A 23,204-nucleotide genomic window follows, 5' to 3' on the forward strand; every position below is an offset into this window, starting at 1 on the left:
AGACTTGAGAGACCTTCACAAAAGTCTAGCCCATCCCTCCCAGCCCAGCTTGCCCCTGCTGAGTCTTGTCCCTCAGACCGCAGAGCTTCCAGAGCCTCCCCCCGACATGGTGCAAGGCTTCCCCCACCGCAGCTCCCAACAGGCCAACAGTGAGCCCTCCTTCCCCTCAAGCCTGGACACCATCACCCTCAGCTCAAGGAGGTGTAGACCCAGATCCAGCACGTTCTAGGGGCTTGAACTAGGGAAAACCTGAAATGCTCCGAGGCCAGCCACGTCCCACTACAGAGACGGATGAGGGAGGGAGGGAGGGCAGCCTGACTGCAGGAGTCAGCTGGAGTTTAGCTAGTACCCACCCCACCCCCACCCTCCAAGCAAGGCAGCTGCTGCCAAAATGCATTCAGAACAGCTCGAACTTTAATGGACACTCGGTAACCCCTTCTTGGCTGAAGGCCATTTGAGGAGGTTCCCACGGGCAGCATTTGCCACCCTCAGGACACAGGGACAGGTACACAGGGTGAGGCAGGGAACCCAAACGCTGTGGAGTGGCGATCAGTGTGCCGCTCGCGCCGGGCCAGGACTGGCGGCACTAGGCCTGGGGCTCGGGCACCATCCTCCACCATTTGAAGGCAAAGGGCACCCGGCGGATGTTGGCACACGCACAGAAATCCCCGATTTCGGTCAGGTAGCAGTCAAAGTCATCGATGAAGGTGCACTTGAAGCCCAGGGGCTCGAGCAACTGGCAGATTTTTTCTTCCAGGCAGCAGGTACCCTTGATCTGGGGCCCAAAAGGCTTGGGGATGCCCAGATTCTTGCCCATCACGATCATCTGCAGCTGGCACACAGGATGGGCAAGGCCGAGGTAGGGGTCAGAGCCATGGAAGACAGCCTCCTCACCCCACCCGTCCCCCCTCTCGGTGCCATTGGGTCCGACCCAAGGGGAAGCGCAGCTGCCTGTGTTCAGGCTTGGCCGCAAGCAGTTTCTCTAGACTGTCCCTGCAGACACCACCAGTCAACCGCAGCAAGATCCAGCTCACTTTTGCTTAACCTTCCCCTGGCTCGGACCTGTTTCAGCAACACCGAAATCCTGTTGGGCCAAGGTCTGGCTCTGCAGACCTCCGGGGTCCCTTGTTCTACTGCTCTTCTCTTGCTCTGGACAGGAAGTTTCTTTTACACTGTAACCCAGGTGCCTCTACTGGGATGCCCCCCGCGCCCCCCCCCCCCCCAAGCTGTCGGTTGATCTCCATCCATTTCTCAATTCCAGCCTCTACTTCCTCAAAGACGTTTCCCCTACTGCTACGCACGCGGGCTCCCAGGGCCTGTGTCGTGCCCAGAGGGCCCTCTGGCCTCCTAGAATTAAAAGCCACCCATATGTGACCAATGCTGCAGGGCCTGTGTCCCTGGGACTCAGAAGAGGGTAAGCAGCACCCCCATCCATGAGGTGGGCCCATAGCATTCCCTCTAGGTTGGGATGAGCCCAGGGCCTGGCTAGTCACCCAGCCTGGCACCTGCTGGCCTGTGCCCTGTAGCAGTGTTTCCCCCGCCCCCCCCCCCCCCCCCCGGGAGGGAGAGAAGCTTCCATCTCCCTTCCACCCAGGCACTCCTGCCTGCTATGCCTGAGCCTTGAGCCCAGCATCACGGAGGTCCGGAGACCAGCCAGGGTTGGCACAGCAGCCCCCCACGCCACCCCTGCGCGCCTCACCAGGTCAGGGAAGTAGGGCCTCGCGAAGAACTTGCCGGTCTGCTCGCTGGAGGGCACGTTGGTCAGCTGCTCCAGGCAGAAGAGCTGCGGGATGTCGATGATGTCCCTCTCAACCAGGCCCAGCTCCTTCTTCAGGATGTCGCGGTTCAGGTTGATGCACTTCTGCGGGGCGGGGAGACGGGAGTTGGTGGGGCAAGGCGGGGGGGGGCGACCGCCTCCATCACTCCCCGCAGACGGGCAGCCCACCCTCTGATAAAGCACAAACGGTCTGTCCAGGGGGAGCGGGGCTCAGGAGAGGCCGGGACCTCACAGCTGGTCTGTGCGGGGCAGCAGCCAGTTTGATGCCGCTGCAGCGTGGGCGTCGTTTGGCCCTTGAGCCTGGCCAGGGTGGAGGACCCGGGTGAGGGCAGGGTGGGAGGAGTCCTCAGGAGGCACCCTGCTTCCTTCCTTCGGGACAGGAGCAGTTGCCCCCCACACCTTGGGGCACGCTCCTGAGGTGCTATATTGACCCCATACCTGGCCAGCACCCACCCAGAGGCCATCCCTGTTCAGCAAAGGTCGGCACCCTGACACCAAGGCACAGCACACCCCCCCCCCCCCCCCCCCGCTCAGCTTGGAGCCCTAAGGTCCCCGTCAGCAAAGTTGTTTGTGCTGACCCCGTGACCTTGGACAAGTCCTTGCCCTTTTCCAGACTTCTGCTTCTTCCCTGGAAGTTGGAGGATCTCTTCTGGGAACAACTCTGCTCCCAGCCAGTGGTTCACGGCGTGAGGCCCAAGGTGCTGGCTGGCCCCGAACACAGCTCGTGGGCCACTTCAGGAAGCATCTGGACGATGCTCGCACTTGGAGCTTCTTGGGGGGAGTGGCGGGGAGAGGGACCCTCTGTTTTCTGGTCCAACACCAGGCAACTTGAGGGACACAGAGCACCTGTCTTTAGGGGTCAGCTTGGGATCACACCCAGTTCTCCCCACGGACAGTTAGTCTCACACCTGGGCGCTAAGCCTCACTATCCTCCTGTGCTTCGGGGGCTGAGCTCGGGGATCACGGAGCTGTCATGATGCCTGGGCTAGAGCCCTTGCCAATTAGGACCTCCTCCCCGCACTCCTTTGGGGCAGGTCCCTCACACCCTTGGCCCCTACCTCTACGTAGTCGTTCTGCTTTCTCATGTTTTCGTCAGCCAGAAGCTGATTGATGGTGTTGGCCTCTCGCCCTGTAGGGAGAAGGAGAGGGTGGGAGGGCAGTAAGGCCAGGGAGTGGGGCCGCCTGGGGCCAGGCTGACCCCCCAGGGCACAGCCCACTGGGTGTATTGTTGCTCCTCTGTCTGACGGGCAACCTGGCCAGTCTCCAGTGACCTACTCAGGTCACCTGTCACATCTGGGGACTGACATACATCAGGGCCCTTATTAGACCCCAGGGAAGACTTTCACTGCCACCCGCCTCTCTGACCCTGGTAGGAGGGGAAGCAGCCTGGAACGAGTCAGCAGGTGCCTCCCACCTGCACTCACGTCTCCCCTGGGCAGCGCTGTGCATCATTTGACCCAAACAACCCAGCCACCTTCTACGGGGGACCTTGACTAGATTATTTATTCCTCCAGTTGCTCCATCTTTGAGACAGGGGCCAGCTCAGGCCCCAGCTGACGTCACACAGTCTTTGGCATGTGGGGTGTGATACTTGGTTCGTGCTCAGTAAATGTCACCTTCTGGAAGTGCTTCTGGGACCCATGTGGTTCCTGGGCCCCGCCCCAAAGGTTGATTCACCAGGTCTGGCGTGGGGCTGAAATATTGTGTTTCCAACAAGCTTCCCAGAGACGCTGAAGCTGCACTTTGTGTAGCATGGGTCTAGAGAACTTCCCAGCAGCCCCTCTCTGGGGACCCACGGAGTTTCAAACAAAATGACTGTGCCCCAGCAGAACAGCCGTACAATCTTTGCCTGTCCACCTAGGTTTTCCACGTGGGTGACCTGGGGACCCCTGAAGTCCCAAAGCCCAGGCACCGGACTCCACATTTCCTGAGTGGACAGACGTGAGTGTTGGTAGCACCTGGTTTTGTCGCAACACCCCCCCCTGCCCACCACGGAGCCTCCTTCTCATACACTCTCTGCCACCCCAGAACTTCTGATTGCCCTGGGCGGCCCTAGCGCTGCTGGAATAGCCCCGAACCAGAACAAGCTGTGCTCATGTGCTACACGTTAGGCTTTGATGCTTCCCTGGGATTCTTTGAACCAGGAGGAACAAAGGAGAAGCGGCCCTCTAGCAAGGACACCCTGGAAAGGAGGCGCTGGCCTCTGCTCCAGCGCCGGGGGCTTTCCTCACCGTTAGAAAGGAGCTGGTCCTCCCGGACCTCTTCAAACAGAGCCATGTCCCCATAGCCCTCCTTCTGTTTCTCCTCGAACAGTCTGTAGCAGGAGCTGGGGCTGGCCAGTAGCAGCCGGAAGCCCTGGGGAACAGCTCCGGTCAGGTGCAAGCTTCTTCTCCAGAAGCTTCTAAGGAGTTTGAAAGGGTGGGAGACCCCCTCCCTCTCCCCCACCCCCCCACCCCCTCACCCCCTCCAGACCTTTTCACCCTCACTCTTGTCCTGTGTGGGGATGAAGCACATGAACTCATCCATGTGGCCCACCATCAGCCAGTCCGAGAAGAGCTCCACCGGGGCCTGGACTCGCTGGGCGTAGAGGAAGTCCCGGAGGGCCTTGCTCATGTCTCGGCCCTCCTTGCTAAGGGGAAGACGAACAAACAGCCCTCGAGCCGACATGGTGTGTGTTGGCGGCCACCTGCTCGGGGGTCAGGCTCCCTTCAGCTAACCGGCTGCTCTAACCCTTGGGCCCAGGTGCCCGGTCCATAAAGGAGGGGGTGGCTAAGAATCTCTTCCCCTGGTCCAACTCAGGGCCAAGCCAAGGGGTTCTAGCTAGATCAGTGCTGAGCCCTGGGATGCAAGGAGCTCTTGGCTTTGGATTAACGACCACCCAGAAGTCCACACGCCTCGTAGAAATAAGCTCCTGCTGGCCACTAGGCCGCTCCCCTTTAACATCCCTCCGATCTAAACCCTGGAATTGCCACTCAACAGGATGAGCCGTTGTCTGCTTTTTCTATCTATAATCTCCCACGACAAAGACTCAAAAATCCTTTCTTGGCAGTTTAGAGAATGATCCAGAGCAGATGACCTGCTGAGTCATGTGCAAGTCAGGCGGAGCCAGAGGAGTTACCAGGTCCCTTTAGTGTTAGGGCAGCTGGCCACCACCTGGCCTCTTGCCTCACCTGGGGTAAAAGCAGCTGCCAATGAGGATCCTGCCTAGGGGGTACTCTTTCCCTTCCACCTTGACAGGTGGGGACACCATCAGGTTCCCAATGGAATCCATGCTGGCCACCCTGTGGTCCTTGGTGCACTGGATCACGTAGCCAACCCCGGGGCTCTGGAAGACGACGCAGTGGGGTGGGCGGGGGGGGGGGGGGTAGGTTAGGAAGGATGGGCGTTCAGCCCCAGGCTCATCGCTAATCCAGACTCTCATAGTCCCACACCCCCTGCCCCCAGAGGCCCCTCAGGCCCTCCCCCGCTTGGCACCCCATCCCTTCTGGGCAGGTGGGATGGGGTCTGATCGGCCACACTGAGCCCCACACCAGTGAGTATTTCATGGGGAAGTCTTCCAGCGTGAGGACCCGAGGGGTGTCCAGGACCAAGGAGAGCGTCTTGTGGGGCGCCTGGGTGTAACAGAAGGCCATCTCGTCCTGGAGGAGACAGGAGGAGGAGTTGAGTCCCCTTGCTCTACCGGCTGCTTTCCTGCCCGGGTCTGGCTTGCCAGTCCCAACACTCCCTGCACACAGGCCGTCTCCAAGGGACGGGGGGCACCAGGAACCCCCATCTGCCAACTCCTGCTTGGGCCTTGAACCTCAGCTGGACATCCCCCCCCTTCTTTGGGGGCTTTTCCAGACCCTTCTCTGCATCACGTTTAAAACCTGGGTCACCTAGATCCTCCCCGCTCTTCGCGTCTGCACCCCGTCCACACACAAGCCTCAGCGTCTTCAGGTGGCAGGTGGACTCCTCCCTGAAGCCAGCCTGGGCCTTCCCCAGATGCTGCGGGGCCCCTACAAGCAGTTCACTCGGACTCTTGCCCCTTCCTAAGGCCACTTCTCTAGTTCTCAGCCAGAGGGGGCTCTTTAAAAACCGAAGTCAGAACATTTCACTCTGAATTCTCACCTTTTGACTGTCATCCCACCTTGTGAACTCGTGTCTAGTCCTTACCTTGACTTACAAAGGTCTCTAGTATAGGATCTGGCTCTTTCCTACCTCTGGCCTTTCTGCTCTGACCTGGCCACACAGCCCTTCCGTTCTCCTGATCCTCCGAGCACACTCCCACCCCCTCACCCCATCGGGGTCTTCCCATCCGCCGCACTCCTACCCGAAGAGCTCTAATATCTCATGTAGCACCTACCCCCAATCTTCGCGTGGCCAGCTGGGTTTCCTGAAGTTGAAGGTTTTCCTGACCACCCAAAACTGCCTAGTCTGGGCTAGAGACTCACTAGGCATCTTGCTTTCCCAGTGCTTAGAGCCCTGTGTCCTTGCTAGTATAGGAGCACGATCTGTCCCATGGTCCTCTACCTCCAGGACGTAGAATGGTGGCCAGTGTACAGTCCTCACTCAGCCACCGGGGGAGAGGGGAGCACCAGACCTCAGGGCTCCAAGCAGTCAGGCTGGACACTGGAGGGGTAGCCCTGCTCTGACGGCCCGGGGGTGAAGGGACCAGACTGTTAGCGCCTACGTGTTCTGTGGTCTCGAACACACACATCGTGGAATGGAAGGAAGTTGGACCCTAAGCTACCCCTTAGGGGCTAGGACTTGGGCACGTCATTCCATCTGAGTCCTTGCTAAAGTCCTAGGAACAGACCCCCTCTAGTTAGTCTGAGCTTTGCTGGGCAGGTGGAGTGGTCACATGAAGCTGGTCTGAGGTGCCACATGCAAGTCTCCCAGCCCCTCCCCAACAGGTGGGTTTACCTGGAGCCACCTGCCCAGGCGGTTGGGGTCCTCATAGACAGATGCCACCTGGCTGTTACTCTTCTCGCTCAGCTCCATCACCGTGTTCACAAAACCCTGGACCTGCAGCTCTCTGCCACAGGAGAGACGCCAACTGTGGGGAGGCCCTCGAGGCTCCCTCCACCCCGTCATGGCCTCACTCTCCCAGGGGCAGGAGGGACACCACCTTCTGGGCAAGAGAGATTATGCCCCCAGCCCCGAGGTAAGCAGAGCTGCTGTCCCCCGACTCTTGGAACACAAGCTGGTTCCTCGATTAGGTCTCACTCAGCGGCACCCAGCTCATGCAGTCAGGTCAAGGGTTACCAGTATCCATCCCCAAGAGCTTGCTTTGTCCCTGTCCTGCTGTCCCTCCCCATGTGCGCCTCCCAGCCCCGCCCCAGGCTCTTCCACACCTCAGTCTACCCAGAGGGCGGACTTCTACCGGGAAGGAGCTAGTTTTCTCCCAAGAAGTCAAGCAGCCAAGCACCCCCCGCCATGGGAGGCCAACAAGGTTGCCACGTTTGTGTGGTTGATGGGGAGGTAGGTCTTGGACGCTGGGATCTAGTGCTGTCGTGCACAGCCACGTGGGACCAGGACGCACAGCTGTTCCTTGTTGGGGATAAACAGTAATGTTTGAGGTAGACATTAAGACCACTCATTTCGGGATCCCTGGGTGGCGCAGCGGTTTGGCACCTGCCTTTGGCCCAGGGCGCGATCCTGGAGACCCAGGATCGAATCCCACATCAGGCTCCTGGTGCATGGAGCCTGCTTCTCCCTCTGTGTCCTTGCCTCTCTCTATCATAAGTAAATAAAAATTAAGAAAAAAAAAAGAGACCACTCATTTTATAAACAGATCCTTGGGACACCTGGGTGGCTCAGGGAGTGATCCTGGAGTCTCGTGATCAAGTCCCGCATCAGGCTCCTTGCAGGGAGGCTGCTTCTCCCTCTGCCTGTGTCTGCCTCTGTGGGTCTCTCATGAATAAATGAATAAAATCTTAAACAGATCCTCACAAGCTGAATGCCAGCGAGGTCACTGTTGGGAAGTGCCAAAATGGAGATTCTAGTCTGGTTCCATGTCCAAGACTTCCATCGTTATTCTGGGCCCCAAAGAACTGATCTCTCTGGTCAACAGACAAGGCTGCTGGTAGCTGACCAGGCTGACCAGGTCTGGACCAGTCTGAGGACATGTGCTGGGGGAAGGGCGTGTGGGCCCAGGCTGGCAGCCACTGCTGGGTCAAGCTGTGCCTGCAGGCCACCCTCTAGGGGAGAGTCTTAGAAGACCAGGCTTTCAGCAGATGCCTCTTATGAGCGAGCTTTGATCTTCAGATACAAAAGCCAAAGTAGAAAGATCTGGTGTCTGGGTATCTTATCAGCAAAATCCCTGGAGCACTTTCACTTTTTAGCCTGAAGCCTGGCCTTCCTCTGGGGTCCCTTCTGGAAGCCCTCTCCTGCGGAAGGGCTAAGCTTTCTTCCATCCCCACCGGGCCTGGAAAAAAGGAGCGTTGCCCCTCGCCATGAGGCACTGCTCGGGGCACTTGCACTTCCTCCAAGCTCTCAATCTGGCATCTGGTTCCACCCCCTCCCAGCTCCCCCTTCGCTGGGACCTCTGGTCCTCAGCTGCTGTCCCCCCGGCTTTCTGCTTCTTGACCTTCCTCTTTCCCTTGGCTTGGAACCTAGGATCGTCATCCTAGTTCTATGCTTGCCCGCGCGCTTGGGGTGACTCGCTTGGCAGAGCCCAAGCCTGGTTAGTCCAGTTCCACGTTCCTTCCCTAGAACTCGAGTTACGGAGACTAGCTGGAGAAGAGCCGCTGGTGACAACGGGAACTGGTCCTAGCCCCCGACAGCTGTCGTCCTAGCACATCCCTCGTCCTTTCGCTCTGCTCTCCCTCCAGAGCTGCGAGTGAGCAGTCCTTGTACCTACGGACAGGACCTGTAGACACGTCCTACCAGCCTGGTTCCTGGAGCCGCCACTCCCCTCCCCTCGGATTTTTCCTGCTCTGCTGGGTCATTCCATTAGCATCGTTCTTTGCTTTCTACCTTAAAAACCAGCCTTCCCTTGGCTTCATATCCCCTTCTCACTTCCCATTTCTTTGGAGTTTTGCGAAGTACTCCCCTCCCATTCGTCCTTCAGTGCTTCCAAACCCACCTCGTAGGATTTCTTGCTGCATGGTGCATGGCCCCTATCTTGCCAAAACCAGTGGGCATCTCGTTCTCTTGGGGTTTCACACAGCTGGCCCCTCACCTTTGCCGCTGAGTCTCCCCCTCTCCTGGTTTCTAACCAAACCTCCTCTGCCTTCTCGGTTGCCTTTGCCAGATTCTTGCCCAGACTAGCGTCAGGTCACCCCAGAGCTCACGGCCCAGCTGCCTTTCCTGGGTACAGTACTCCTCGTGAGCACGGCTAGGCCTGTGGCTGTGAACGTCCTCCACCTGCCAGGGACACCCAGACTCATCTGGGGCTTCCAAACTGTCCACGGAGCTCCAAAAGTTTAGAAACCCAGTGGATGCCCCCAGCTTTAAGTCACCAGGACCAGAGCACCGACTCTACCCATGTCAGCAGTGGTATCACCATCCACCTCACTGTGGACCCCAAGCCCAGGGGACAGTCTTGTTTCCTTATAGCCCATGTGTCAGCAAACCTGGGTCAGGGGGTGGGCAGGGTCCACCTTCAGTGCACCCCTGAATCTAACCTCTGTACTCCCACCCCCTGGCCTGAGCCACTACTGTGTCTGGCTCGCACTGCTGCAGCAGCTGAGCTGGTTCCTGCCTTCTGCTTATGCCCTGGTTTTCCAGATGGTCGGAGCGATCGTATAGACAGGGCCCTTGATGGTTTCCTGCGGGCTTTACCAGCCAGGGCCCTTTGTCCCCTTCTCCATAGGGATGTGGCCACCTCGCTAAGACGCCAGTCCTGGCTTTCCTGCCCCTGAATGTGGCCCTCTGCAGGCCGTGAGCACTTGAGAAGTAGTTCAGGAGACTTCCAGACCTCAGCAGTGACAAGTGACAGCTTTGCCCGACTTTGACACTTCTTCTTTCCCAGGGGCTGGGACTGGACCTGCTTGGGCCCAGCCTCCATCACGAAGATGAAGGTGCCACCCCAGGGGCAGCCCAAGGGTTTCTTACCTGCACAGGTAGACCTCCAGAGGCATCTGGGTGCTGGGAATAAAGACGCAGGGGGCCACCCGAAACACTACCGTGTCTTTGTACACCAGGGTCTCTGGAATGGACTGCAACGGCCCCCACGGCCCCATCAGCCAGCTGCTTCCGCCTCCCCGTCCCCCTCATCCCCACGCTCTCCCCCTCCCATGCGGGCCCCAGGCTGCTGGTCTACCCGGGGACCTACCGGGTCCTGAGGTTCTTCCACCAGGGAGACAGAGTAGGAGATCAGGCCCGAGAAGTCGGCAGACGGGAACTCGATGGCTTCCACGTAGAAGGTTTCCTTCAGGTTGTTCTCCAGGGGGGTGAACGTGTAGGTGCACTGGCCGGGCCCCAGCAGCACCTCAAAGGTGCTTGAGCTGTCTCCTGGGGACAGAGGGACGGGCCAGATGCTGGCTCAGCCCGGCGCCTGCCTGCACACTGGACGCTCGGGGTGCCAGCTCCCTGCTCCAGGGAGAAGCCAGGCTGGAAGCCCCCCCGGGGAACAGGAGCCAAGCTGGCTTTCTGTCCCTGTGTTTCCGGTGTTTAGGGCTTTAGTGGACAATCCACTGATTGTTCCCGAACGGGGGCCAAGTCTCAGCGACATGGCTCCCAGACCCATCCCACATCGAGGACAGGGGTTCAGGTGAAGATCCCCACCTTCCCGGCCCTCGGGCCAGGGCAAGACCCGAAGGAGGCGGATCTCCGCTTGGGCCAGCTTTGGGGAAGAGATCCTAAAAAGACTTAGAGGGGAGAAGCTACAAGGGGCGGCTTGGCAGCCTCATCTGAAAAGTCCGAGCCTGCCCGAGTAAGCGCTAGGGAGACGTCGTGGGAATGGCCTGTCGGACAGGGCAGGCCTCGGAGCATTTCCTGAGAAGCCAAGGAAAGTTCCCATCAGCTGTGTGGAGCCCAGCGCTTCTTGGGGTGTGAGATACAAAACCACACACAGAAGAGAGAAGTGACCCCACCCTGTGGTCGTATCTAGTTAATCCAGTCCCAGATCGGTTCGTTCTCCGTTCACAGAGGAGGTCCTGACCCGAGGCCACCGAGCTTCCCCACCGGACCTTCCTGCCACCACCTTCCGCCTTCTGACTCCTTCCCGGTGTGGCCGCTCTACCCTGATGGCAGCTGCTCCCACTCAGAGCCTCTAGACAGCCTCCAACTCTAGGAAATCCCAGGTCTACCTCGGTCCACCCAGGCCCCGGACCATCTGGGCACTGCGTCCTCTCACAGCCGGTGCCAGCAGATGGCTGCTGCAGCCACCGCCACCTCCGGGCACAGGCTCGGCTCCAGTTCACTGGCCCCTCGCTCTGGGTGAGCGCACTGTGGTGGCCCGCGTGGGGCTGTGGGTCCAGACAGCTGCTGGCTCCCAGTCACTCTGCAGGAAATCCTTACAGGCACCCAGGCCTCGAAGGAGAAAAGCTGGACAAGATAGAACCTGCCACCAGAGCCCCCGAAGCTGCTCAGCACAGGGACACAGCCCTTTCAACTGGCTGCAGAGGTTCGCAGCAGATAACTTGGAGCCCGTGGGGTTCCCAGCTACCCAGACAGGCCTGTGCTGGCCACCACTCGGCACCCCAAAAGCTGCTACCATAGGCCTAGCACCTTCCACCGCACCAGGGCCCCGGGCTCCACCCAAAGCTGACTCAGCATGGAGTGGTGGGAGGCAAGGGGGTCCCAGGTCTGCCTGCCACGGGCCCCTTCCCAGCCACTTCAGTTCTTCTGCCGCTGACTGGGGGAGGGGGTGCTTCTCTTCTAGCTGCTGGTGTTTAAGCTCGGCTGAAGTTTTGTCGTGCACATACTATGCACCGGGAACCACGGTGGAGGCCCGTGGATTCCTATGCACCTTCTCCCCACCTTGGGGGCAGAGGCTGTGACTGCCATCCCTGTTAGAGGGGTGAGGAGGGAGCAAAGTACCTTGGGCCCCAGACATGCTCTTCTGCCCTCATGCCTGTTCCCACTCAGCTCTCAGCTCCGCTACCTTCGAACTGTCCATGGCCGTCCGTCCCTAGCAGGCTTGCAGAGCAGCCAGTGAACCTACCCTTGGAGCTGGAGCCCCAGAACAGAGTAAACACGGGTCGGAGCTGCGTTTTTCTCCTACCTTCTGTGTACTGCAGGGTCTGATCCTCAATACCTCTAGCCCACTTCTTCATCCCTCGAGAATCCTAGTCCCTTGGAAGCACATGCTAGCAGATAACGCCCCCGTCCTCCATGGACTGTTCTAGCACCGGCTCGTCTCTACCACGATTGTGGTCACTGCTTGTCACACCGTAGACCACCCATGAGCTCTCTACTTTGAGCTCATTGCAATGAGCTACAGCTCTGCGCCACCTCAGCTGCAAAACTCCGTGCTCACAGCCCCGAACCCCCCTCCAAGCAGGTTGTCGGCATCTCATCTTTTCAGCTCATGTACACTCCACCTGTGATGCTTAACCCCAGCCCCCACCCCGCCGACCCATCTCAGCCCCCCCACCCCACATGCACACACATTCTAAGAGCCACAGCTACGCCTGCTCCCTGGCACACGTACCATCAGCTCCCACACCAAGGCCTCCACTCCGGTTAAGCCACATCTGCAGGGCTCTCTTGTATCCGAGCAGCCAGAGGAACCACCATGATGAACGACCCCACTTTAGGGGGGACCAAGCCTCAGAGCCACCCTCAACCCTGCTCAGGAACACCACGGTCATGCTGTCCGCTAGCACACCCACTTCCCATGTCCCCCAGGTGGGATGGTCTCCTGTAGCTCCTGCTCTAGATGTGCTTCCTCACCCCCGCCAGATCCGGGCCACCTGCAGGGGTGCTGTGCTCTTCCTGCTTCAGACATCACCCCTCCTCCACCTCCACACGGTTCCCGCTACGGCAGAGTCCTCCCACCTGCGTCTCCAACTGTCCTCTCCTCTCACTTCGTGGTGGCTTCCACCCCCACTACTCTCATCAAGTTCACAAATGACCTTCATTTCGAAAAACCAAGACTTTACCAGAGATTTGATTCTTCTAGCAACAGCATTGGCTACAGTCAGTCACAGCCCTCCTGAAAGGCTTCCTTTTCCTTTGTACCAGAACTTCTGCTCTGGCTTTCTAGTTCTCTGGAGTCTCCCCCCTTAGACATCTTTGCTGTAGCTTATAGAGCAGGGATTCTCCACCTTTAGGCTGCTTCAGAATCACCTGGAGGGCTTGTGAAAACAACGTCTGTGTATCCCTGCCCTGTTGTAGAAGTTAAACATTTTTAAGAGTTAAAACTCTAACCCCAACGTGGGACTCGAACCCACAGCCCTGCAATCAGCAGTCACATGCTCCACTGACTGCACCAGCCTGGCATCCGGTTGCCCTGTGTTCCTAAGCTGTTTTTATTTTTAAGTAATCTCTACACCCAACACGGAGCTCAAACTCATGACTCCGAGATCAAGTCACACGTTCTACCGACCTAGCCAGATGCCCTTAAGTTTTTGTTTAAAAAAACAAAAACAAAAAAAACTACACCCTGACGGCTTGGTACAGGTGATGAAGCACAACATCTTTAGCAAGCTACACGTCACGGCCTCTGTTATCTGTACACTGTGGGTCACACTGGGCCAGAGCCTCCTCGGGGCCTGAACCCGGCTTAGACCCCTCGGTTAAGGCTCGCTCCCAGCCCACATAGGACCAGCCTGGGCTGCCTCACTTCCAAGCTCAGCCGTGGTCTGCAGAAGGGACGGAGCAGAAGACAAGCTAGCAGGCTGAGCACAGGCGGGGAAGCAGCTGAGGCGTGCTCTCCAGTGCGGGAGATGGCGAGATGGGCACGCCGTAGCGGAGCGCTCCCCAGTCGCCCAGCCGAAGCTGAACTTGGCTTTTGAGAGAAGGCGCTGAATACTACACCTGGTTAGATACGTCAGAAACAAAACAAAAAGCCTTGTTCGTTCGTTCAGGGATGTTTTGCTGGACACGGCGACCTCCACTTTCTAAACCAACAGCCTTTGTGGCTTTATCTGTAGAAGGTGAACACGCCACCTGTCTCTCAGGTTGACAGAGCTACAGATGGGATGGGGCAGGGTGTGGTGCGATGCCGGAGACAGACATGCCAGCGCCAAGCTGCCACTCTGCTCTGCTCCTTGGCCTCCGAGTTCTGGAAACAATACGCGGGGTCTCGGTACAGGAGTGAGATGGCCCCTTCTGGCAGGAGCAACTGGCAGAAGAGCCTGGCTGATGCGTAGGAGGCAACAGCTTCCAGCCAGCATGGGCTTCCTCTCCCCCAGCCACGGGAATCCCGCAGGATGGGCCGCCACTAAGCCACTACTACGGTCATCGCTGTTGGGGAAAGCGGCTTAGAGGCACGGCCACTCACCCGCAGGTCTCGGCTTAGTCCGTGGAGGTGGCAGCCAGAGTGTCCCAGGGACGCAAGTGTGGCCACACCAGGCCCCGACCTGCAGCCCCAGGTGGCCTCTGATGGGGTCCCTGCCGCCAGGAGCAATGTGGCCACTGCCGGCCCCTGGTACGTTGGGAGAGGTCAAGCGGGAGCTGGCGCCAAGAACACTCACTTTGGGGCCGATAGACTCGGGCCTTCCTCGCCTCTTCCTCGGAGGTGTGGAGAACCAGCCGGTATTTCTTTAAAGTGGCGCCGGGCCCTTGAACGTTCAGGGTCATCTGGGACAGGCTCTTTATTTCTGGACAAGAGACAAGGTGAAGGTTTAGGCGCCTCCAGCGGTGGAGGGAGGAGCTGTGTGGCGAGGGCTGGGGCTTGTATGTGGGGGCACTGGGGACCCCCCCCCCCCCGTCTCCGCCCTGGCCCAGCCCCGCAACAGGTGTCTGCGGCTCGCTGCCCCACGTGGCCACAGGCAACTTGCCATCTCTGGGGTCTGCTTGGAGTCAGGTCAGCATTTGCCCCATACGGCCTGGGAGAGCACCCGGCCCCCCACCCCCAAACACAGCTCAGGGAGGGTCCCCCTCCAGCCTTGGTGTGAGCCAGGGCAGCCCCTCATGCTGTAAGGCCCAGAACCTGGGTCCCAACCACAAATGAGGACCAGATCCAACACTGCTCTTGCCCAAGACAGTCGGGGTTCCCAGCCCAGGTCACGAGGGGTTTTTTAAGAAGATGCTCACATCCTCCTCATGCTTAGTCTTCTCAACTGCTTAGTGAAGCCAGCTAGATCATCCCCATTGTACAGATGGCAAAGTGAGACCCGGTAAGTGGACACGCTCAAGTCCAGAGAGAGGAAGTAGTTTGTTGTCCGCCCTCAGGGCCCACACTGCTCCCATGGGGCCTCTTTCTTCCTGGTTACAAGCTCCAAGCCTCTGATGAGGGGTTGTGGGTGCAGAGGGTGGGCCTCCGCCTGGGATCCATGTGCACCGAGGGGGGCAGCAGCAAAGCCCCGGGAGAGGCAGACCCCAGCAAGAAAAGGTGGCAACAGTCCCAGGACAGTGGCCAGTTCTTACCCTCTGGAAAGAACACCTTGGTGGTCTTCTGGTCTATGATCTGGCCCTTGTCAGCAGGGCTGCAGTTCACAAGCAGGATGGCACCCCAACCGCTAGGACCCCAGACCCAGTTTTTCTGCAAAGACAACAGTAGAGTGGATTCAGGAAGCAGCCAGATAAATCCTGCTTTCCAGAGGCCACCTCACATCGGGAGCAGAGCCAAGGCTTTCTCCAGGGTGACAGGGACCTCCTTGCCAACTTGACACCTAATAGGAGAAGGCAATGCCAGTGGAGTGGGGCACCCAGGGAATGGGTCTAGTGAGAGGGAAGAAGCTGGGTGCAGGTTGCAGCTCCCCGCCTGGTTTTAGTGCCTTGGAAGCAGGGACAGAGGTACAAGAGAGAGACCCATCCCACCTAGGGGGCTTGTTCTGGTTGACTATGTACGACCAGGCCAAAATGGGGACCTACCATCAGATAGATGTGTTTTTAAGGAGCTAGACATGGACTTCATCCATTCTGATTGTAGTGGAGCAATTTGACATCAAAGACACTACAGGATCCAGACAGTGTGAACCCACGCCCTTCCCCAGGCTGCCTCACCTTGGCCTGCTTGTCACTCGCTATCTCCACCTGCCCACTGCGGTAGATGTCCACGTCCAGGGAGACCACTGAAACAAGAGGGAAAGTCTCCACCACCCAGACCTACTGGATGGAGCCTCGCAGCAGCAGGTAAGGCCAGTGCTGCCCCAGGCTGGATCAGGGATGCCCAGTCTTTGGGGCAGGAGGTCAGCTTAGAGGAAAGCTCCTCAGAGGGGCACCTGGGTGGCTCAGGCAGTTCGGCGTCGGCCTTCAGCTCGGGGTGGGATCCTGGGGTCCTGGGATGGAGCCCCTGTTGGGCTCCCTACTTGGTGGGGAGTCTGCTTCTCCCTCTGCCTCTTTTGCTCCCCCTGCTTATGCCCTCTCATTCTCAAATGAAGATTTTTTTTTTTTAATGTTAAAAAACAAAATAAAACAAAAAACTCCTCAGAGGCAGACTGCTTCTCATGAGCAAGCCCGGAGAGGACCAAGTATCCTAGTGTCTCCCCTAACCCCCCTGGGAATTCACAGAACAAGTCCACTCTGGTCCTGATGCCATCTCGTGCCTCTCGGACTCCACCCAGGTGATGCCTCCCTGGAGGAGCCACCTCTCTAGCCCTCTGGGAAGCTCCTGGCACTCTAAGACTTAGGAAGGGCTCAATCCATGGCAGCTCCAAGTCTCTGGTTGCTGAGGGATCCAGGCTCTGCCCAAGTATCATCAGAGGCTCCTCCTACAGTCTCTACATCCCACCTTCCACTCCTCTGCACCGCACACTGTCCACCGTGTGGCTTTATTTTTCTTCATAGAGCTTCTCCCCTGACGTGCTATATCCCAACCAGAATGCCTGGGCCGTGAGAACAGACCACAGCGGCCACATATATTTGGTGCCTGGTGTGGATGCTCAGGGACAGGATCCTGACTACAAACCAGGAACAGTTCTAGGTCCCAGGGATACAGCAGCACATGAGACAGGCCCGGTCTTCAATCTTAGGGAAGAGTGTGTGAGCACATGCAGCAGTGGCAAGGGGTAAAGAAATAAGTAAAATGCACATTATGTCCAGTGGTAAAAGTGCCATGGGGAACAAGGGGGTGGCGGTTTCAGTTTTAGATGATCAGAGAAGTCTTCTAAAGAGTTAAAATACCAACAGAGGCCAGAAGGAGGTGAAAAAATGATCAGTGTTAATATTTGGGGTAAAAGCAATTAGAACAAGCAGCTTAAGGTGGCAAAGTCAAGGGTGCAGAGGCCAGTGGGCCCAGAGCAGAATGAGCATAGAAAAGAGAAACAGGCCACGGATCAGAAGTAGAAGACTAGCTCATGTAGGTTTTGTGGGTAAAAGGGATGCCAGCTTTACAGAAGCATTGGGAGCCTTTGATCCGAAGAGACGTCATCAGATGTCCTTCTCCAGACACCCTGCTCTAGGAGCCAGGTCAGGAGTAGACCAGTAGGACAGTAAGGACAGAGCAGGGAACCCCGGGGGGAACCCATCCCCAGGGGGAACCCATGCAGTGACCCAGGCAAGGGAGGCTGGTGGCTCAGATCAGCCAAGAACATCCATCAAAGTGGCTTGCATCCGGCTAACTTTGAGGAAACCATGACAAGATGTGTGGACTGATGTGGATGGAGGAAGGAGAGGAAAAGAGGGACACCCAGGGTGTGGGCCTGACCAGCTAGAAGGGTGGGCCACAGCCCTTCAATGGGAAGATCATCAGAAGGTAGGTCTAGAGGAGAAGACGGCCAGTTTGGGGCCTCCTACTCCTCCGTCTTCCCTAGAAGTAGAGCCAGTTCCACTTGGGATATATTGAGACATTGGTTAGACACTGAGGAAGTCATGTTGGGTCAGCGGGTACGCAAGTTTGTGGGAGATGCCTGGAAGGATGGATCGTGGCTCCATCGGTCTACGGAGCCACGTGACCTGATGTCTGAGCCTAAAGTGCCTCTGCCAGGCGAGGGAGGTTGGATGGGGGCTGAAGGATCCAGCAAAGGGACCCGAGAAGGAACAGCCAGCTGGGTAGAGGAAAGCTGAGCGCAAGGTCCCAAGAGGTTTCAGGCAAAATGCGTCAAGAAAGGGGAAGCAGTTGTAGTACTGCTGACAGGTCGAGGCAGGGGAGCACGGAGGACCACCGGGTTTAGTGAAGGGGTCGTTAGGGTCCTCCACAAGGGCAGTGCTGCTGGTGGTCTGACTAGAGACAGCACAAGAGACACAGCGGGTCCCGAGTTAGGGAGTAGGGCTTGAAGACCATCCAGAATCAGGTTTAAGAGAGTAAAGATTCAAAAAAAAAAAAAAAAAAAAAAGGTAAAGATTATATCTTGTTCCTTAAGAGACTTAGGGAGCATAGCTTGCTTCTATTAAGATAGAGGTTCCAGCTTGTTCTGGAATAATCTAGAAAAGGAGCTGGGTCAGGGCTACGGGAAGCCACTTCCCACACCAGTAAGCTGTCGAAGGAGGTTTCTGAGAGGGGAAAGGACCTGATGTGAGAAGGTTAACCTTGCACCAGACTCACCCCAGTTGTAACAGAGACAGCAGAGTGCAGGTGGGGCCGAGGGTAGGTGGGTAGATGGCGGGGTCGCGGGGAAGGTCCCATGCTGCCCACAGGGACCAGGTCAGGGTGAGGAGGGCGGCCGGGAAGGGACGGCCCATCCAGGTCCATCCAGGACCCACGGGAGGCAGCCTATTGCGGGAAGAGCCCCACAGACCCTCTTGCTGCTGCAATGCCTGCCCCTTGCCCCCGGGGTGGGAGCCCACTCACCAATCCCGGTGAGGCGGAGCACGGCCGTGGCCATGGGGGCGTCCTCATTGGGCAGATAGTAGGAGACCAGAACCTGTGGAGACAGCGCCCAGAACCGGTGGGGGCGGAGGCTTCGTACCCACATCCGGCCATTTGACATCCAGCCTCAGAGCTTCTGAGGTCTGCCTGAGCGGGGCAGGGTCCTCCAGGGGCGGGCCTGGCCACAGCCCACCCGAGGCTCCACCCCAAGGGGAGACACCAAGGCACCTGCCCTACGTCATTCAACCAGAAAGGGGTGGCACGAGATGGGAGATCCAGGCTGCCTGGCCCTGGAGGTCGAGATTTAGGCCATGCTGGACATCCTCTTCGCCCTACCCCTGCCCTCCTGGGGTCGCACCTGTTGCCCAGAGATGGGCAGCGGGGAAGCAGGGGTGCTTCTGAGTGTTCAGCTGATTACTCAAAGGTAGGACACCTGGGGTGGGGCCTGGAACCAGAGTAAGTCTTTCCTGCATCCTGCACCAAACTGCTTCCAGAAGGGCCTTTGTACTTGAGACAAACACCTGCGCTTCAGCCACGGGCCTGGCCCACCAAGCCCTCATCACGGACCAGAGAGGTAACCAGTACGTGGGGCCATGTGACCCACCACCTGCTTCCAAATGGAAGCTTCTGTCCTCCAAAGTCCAGGGTCTCCCTAGACGCCTCCTGACGGTGCTGGAGGCTGAGCCCCGGGCAGAGAACACTGCTCAGGTCCTCCGGGCTCAGCCAGGACACCTCACAGCTGTGAATCCTACCTGTGAGCTACGCAGGGCTTAAGGGCGCTGCCTGCCGCCGAGGGAGGCCCTGCCCTGGGCACAGAGCACCAGCCGACCATTCCAGCAAGTTCTGCAGACCGCTGCCCTAGTCCTCGCCCCCACTTCACATTGGGGGCACCTGGTGGGGGCTATGAGCCACAGAAGCCAGGGGCCCACCCAGAGGCTGGCTTAATTGGCAGGGGCTGTGGCCTGGGTGGCGAGTGTTTCGAAGTCCCCGGTGGTTCCAATCACCCTGCAGGGGCGGTCAGCCGCCGCCACAGAGCCACCACCAAGCGGAGCCGCCTCACAAGCTCAGCCTCCCGCCACCAACGGTGCCCTTTGGGAGACGGCTTGCCCAGGAGAAAAAACACGGCCCTGGACCCCAGGCCTCGATCTGCCCCACTCTAGTCACGTCATTCAGGCTGGGGAGAGGTCATTCTGTGCCTCAGTTTCCTTGTGTGTAAACAGAGGGAAGACTGACCTCTTGACCTCCAGATAGCCAGTGCACAGCCTTCAATACATGTTAGCTCTTAAGCCTCATTAAAATCTCCACCCCCCAAAATAGAAAAATAATAAAGGGCACCTGGGGGGGCTCAGTAGCTGAGTGTCTGCCTTGGGCTCAGGGCGTGATCCCAGTGTCCTGGGATCGAGTCCTGCATCGGGCTCCCCGTGAGGAGCCTGCTTCGCCCTCTGCCTGTGTCTCTGCCTCTCTCTCATGAATAAATAAAATCTTAAAAAAATAAAATCTCCACACCCCCAAGGACCAGCCTTAGTCTAAAAGCCCATCTGCGTTTTGCCACTAAAACCTTGGAGCCAGACTTTAAAAGCGGCTTGTTGGGAAGCCAGCCCGGTGCGGTCGGGAGGAGACAGGCGTGCTTGAGCTTGCATCCGGGTCAGCAGGGGGCCGGGCACCCCCTCTCCTGGGCTCCGGGCCCAGGACACCCCAGCGTCAGGAGGCCGTCCCCAGAGGTGGCCCCGCCCCAGCGCACCTGGTCCCCGTCGTTGGCGGAGCTGGGGCAGGTCATCTTCACCAGCACGTCCGTGGGATTCGACAGAGGCCACCGGGTCATGGTCGTCCCTTCCCGGCCCGGCCCCGGGAGCGTGCTGTGGAGGTCAACCGAGACCCCCGGGGAGCTGCTGATGGTAAACGCCTCACACTTCTCCGGGGCACACCTGGTCGGTCCGACGAGACGAGGAGACTTTAGGGCACAAGAGCCTCCCCTCCTTGGCCCACAGCACAGCCGGCTCCTTATCCTCTTTCTCCTTAGGGTGCTGAGCCAAAGGCCTGCTGCTCAGGGCAGCTTCGTGGTCCTCACAGACCTGAGCCCCCCCCCCCACCTTCCCCCACTCCAAGGGCCCCGTAGCCTCCCTCCCACCAGCTCTAGCCCAGACCCCACCCTCCCACCCAGGCTCCAGAAGTCACCAAGGCTACATCTTATTTGTAAGCCCATGAAGAGAGGAGCTGTTTGAGCCAGAAGGGACCCCTATAGGGACCCGGGTCTCGGGAGTTCCATGCTGTGACCCCGGGGAAGACTGGAGCTCTCAGGAGCGAGTCATTCCCCCCCAAGGCTCCAACTTATAGAAAACCCCCCCCCCCCCTTAATCCTCATGACCTCCTGGAGAGCCAGCCTCATGCCACTTTCACCAGTAAGGGAACAGAACGGGCAAGGCACTGGTTTCTCTGAGGTCCCACAGCCCATATCGGGCAGAGGCAGGATTTAGGGGACTTGGGTCAGGATTTTGCAGTGTTGAGACTGGGAGGTCCTTAGACACCCAAGACACACTCCTCGAGGTGAGGCAGGAGCCAAAGCTGCAGAGAAAGGAGATGACCCCCGGCCCCCACATAGTTTAGGGGCAACCCCAGTATGGGAGTCAGGAAGCGGCATCCCTGTGCACACCTGTCCCCCAGGCAACCCCAGCAGAGCCCCCAGCTCCTCACCCATTGACATCCAAGCAGATTTCCATGCCCAGCACACACAGGGCACAGACAGGGCTGTCCAGGGACAGGTGGATGATGCTCTGGAAAGACATGGCACGGCTCTCCAAGCCGACTACCCTCAGACCTACAGGACAACCCGAGGTCAGCACAGCAGCCTCAAATAACCCCACTCTCCCCCGACCCCTCCTCTCTTATGGGCTCAGGGCCTCCCCAGCCCGCCCCTTGTTAAGGACACTTTGGCAGCTGCCCAGGTGTGACTGATTTTCCCCAAGGAGACTTGCTGGGGTGGGAGGTGGTGCAGAGGAGCAGGTGGGGTCGGAGCCCCGCCGGCGCTAATCCATCAGCTAGCTAGTTCCTGCAGATCCAGGGCATCTGAGGCTGGCTGCTCAGGTCTCTGGCCTTCAGCTGGGAGCAAGAGGCGGTCTGGGGAGCCCGTGCGGGGCAGGGGTGCAGGGCGACCCGGCCATGGGCTGCAGGACTGGCTCAGCTGGAAGTGTCAGGAGCACATATCTGCAGGGGTGTGTGTGGGGCGGTGGTCAGGATGGCAGCGTGTGGCAGCATCTCGGGGCCCTGGGGCCTCAGTTAGTTCTAGGGCGTGTGCTTCCTGGAAACTGAGGAGGTGAGCCGGGCGAAGGGCTGGGCCCGGGGTTCTCAACGCGGGGCGGTTGCAGAAATGATCAGGGCGCTCGTCAATGTCATGGACTCCTGGGCCCGCCAGGCCTGGGGTCCCATCCTCAGGTGATTAGGGGGCACGCCTTGTCCACAGCAGTGGCCTCCGCTCCCAGACAGAGCATGGCAAATGTTGGAAGAGCCAGTGAGCAGGGGAGCCCCTGCAGAGCCTGGTTGGCTCACCAGCTGCCTCCCATCTTCCCTGAGCACACTGGGCAGAGAAAGGAGAACTGCTCCTGCCCAAGGGACTCCCCAGCTAACTTTATTTATTTTTAAATTATTTATTTATTCGTGAGAGAGACAGAGAGAGAGAGAGAGGCAGAGGGAGAAGCAGGCTCCATGCAGGGAGCCTGACGCGGGACTCGATTCCGGGACCCTGGGACCATGGCCTGAGCTGAAGGCAGATGCTTGACAGACTGAGCCCCCACCCCCGCCCCCGCCCACCCGCCCAGGCACCCCAGCAGCGAACTTAAAAGCAGTGTTCATTTTATGGTTTAAAAGTGAAGGTTTATGGTTGTTTTTGAAATAAGCACATTCACAGGGTCCCAAGTTCAAAGGGGGCTTGCAACAGCGTCCCCCCTGCTGTCACCTGCCCAGTTCCTGATGGAGGCAGCCAGCGGCATCTGTGTGTGTCCATAGAAATGTCACGCATGACCAGCAAACGCCTGTGCATGTCCTCCCCTCCTCCTTATCTTTATGTGCGTGGCAGCGCACACTGCCCAGGGTCCGTGTCTCGCTGTCTGCACTTCATGGTGCGACCCGGAGAGAGGCCTTCCTGGCAGCATGTGAAGAGCATCCTCATCCCTCTTCAAGGCTGCAGGGTCCTCCCAGCAGAGCCGGACCGTTGCAGGTAGGCACGTTGGTCTTCAGGCTTTGGCCCTGACGCGCAGCGCTGTGATGGGTGTCTGGTGTGTAACACGGCACAGGGGCGTGAGTTGGGTCCTGAGTAAAGTCCGCTGCCATCCGCCAGGCTTGTTAAGTTCGGGACTGAAAGTAGAAATATCCCTCCTTGGAAGCGTTAAACGCGCAACATTTAACTGTCAGGGGCGGCTTTATTTAGGGGCTTGTCTTGGAGACAGTGGGTGGGCCAGGAAGACCCTAAAAGCCCTCCTGGTTGGGCTGAAAGTGGCAAAGATTCAACAGGGAGGAGGCGCTCAGCCCGAGCGTGCTCTCGCCCACGGCCGCCCACCGGCCTGCCTGGCTGCTCACACACAAGCCGGAGGAGGTGGGCTGGAGGGAGGGGATGGCCGGGCTGGGGGGGGGGGGGGTGGTTGCTGAGCCCTG

General features: G+C 58.6%; 1 protein-coding gene across 1 annotated transcript; it reads right to left on the minus strand.

Moving 5' to 3' along the window:
• Positions 1–586: 586 nt before the first annotated feature.
• PADI6 (peptidyl arginine deiminase 6) lies at positions 587–21,361 on the minus strand. Its single transcript, XM_041765194.1, has 16 exons — positions 21,252–21,361; positions 20,302–20,485; positions 18,543–18,615; positions 15,818–15,885; positions 15,239–15,353; positions 14,344–14,469; positions 10,035–10,213; positions 9,815–9,918; positions 6,680–6,791; positions 5,308–5,415; positions 4,948–5,102; positions 4,250–4,406; positions 4,009–4,132; positions 2,836–2,906; positions 1,700–1,861; positions 587–832 (listed from the first exon to the last, which is right to left on the minus strand). Exons 1-16 carry the CDS (start codon positions 21,341–21,343, stop codon positions 587–589), a joined length of 2,076 nt encoding a protein of 691 aa, XP_041621128.1. The 5' UTR covers positions 21,344–21,361.
• Between the last annotated feature and the right edge of the window lie 1,843 nt (positions 21,362–23,204).

Source organism: Vulpes lagopus, chromosome 8, assembly GCF_018345385.1.
Source record: "Vulpes lagopus strain Blue_001 chromosome 8, ASM1834538v1, whole genome shotgun sequence".
Taxonomy (NCBI): domain Eukaryota; kingdom Metazoa; phylum Chordata; class Mammalia; order Carnivora; family Canidae; genus Vulpes; species Vulpes lagopus.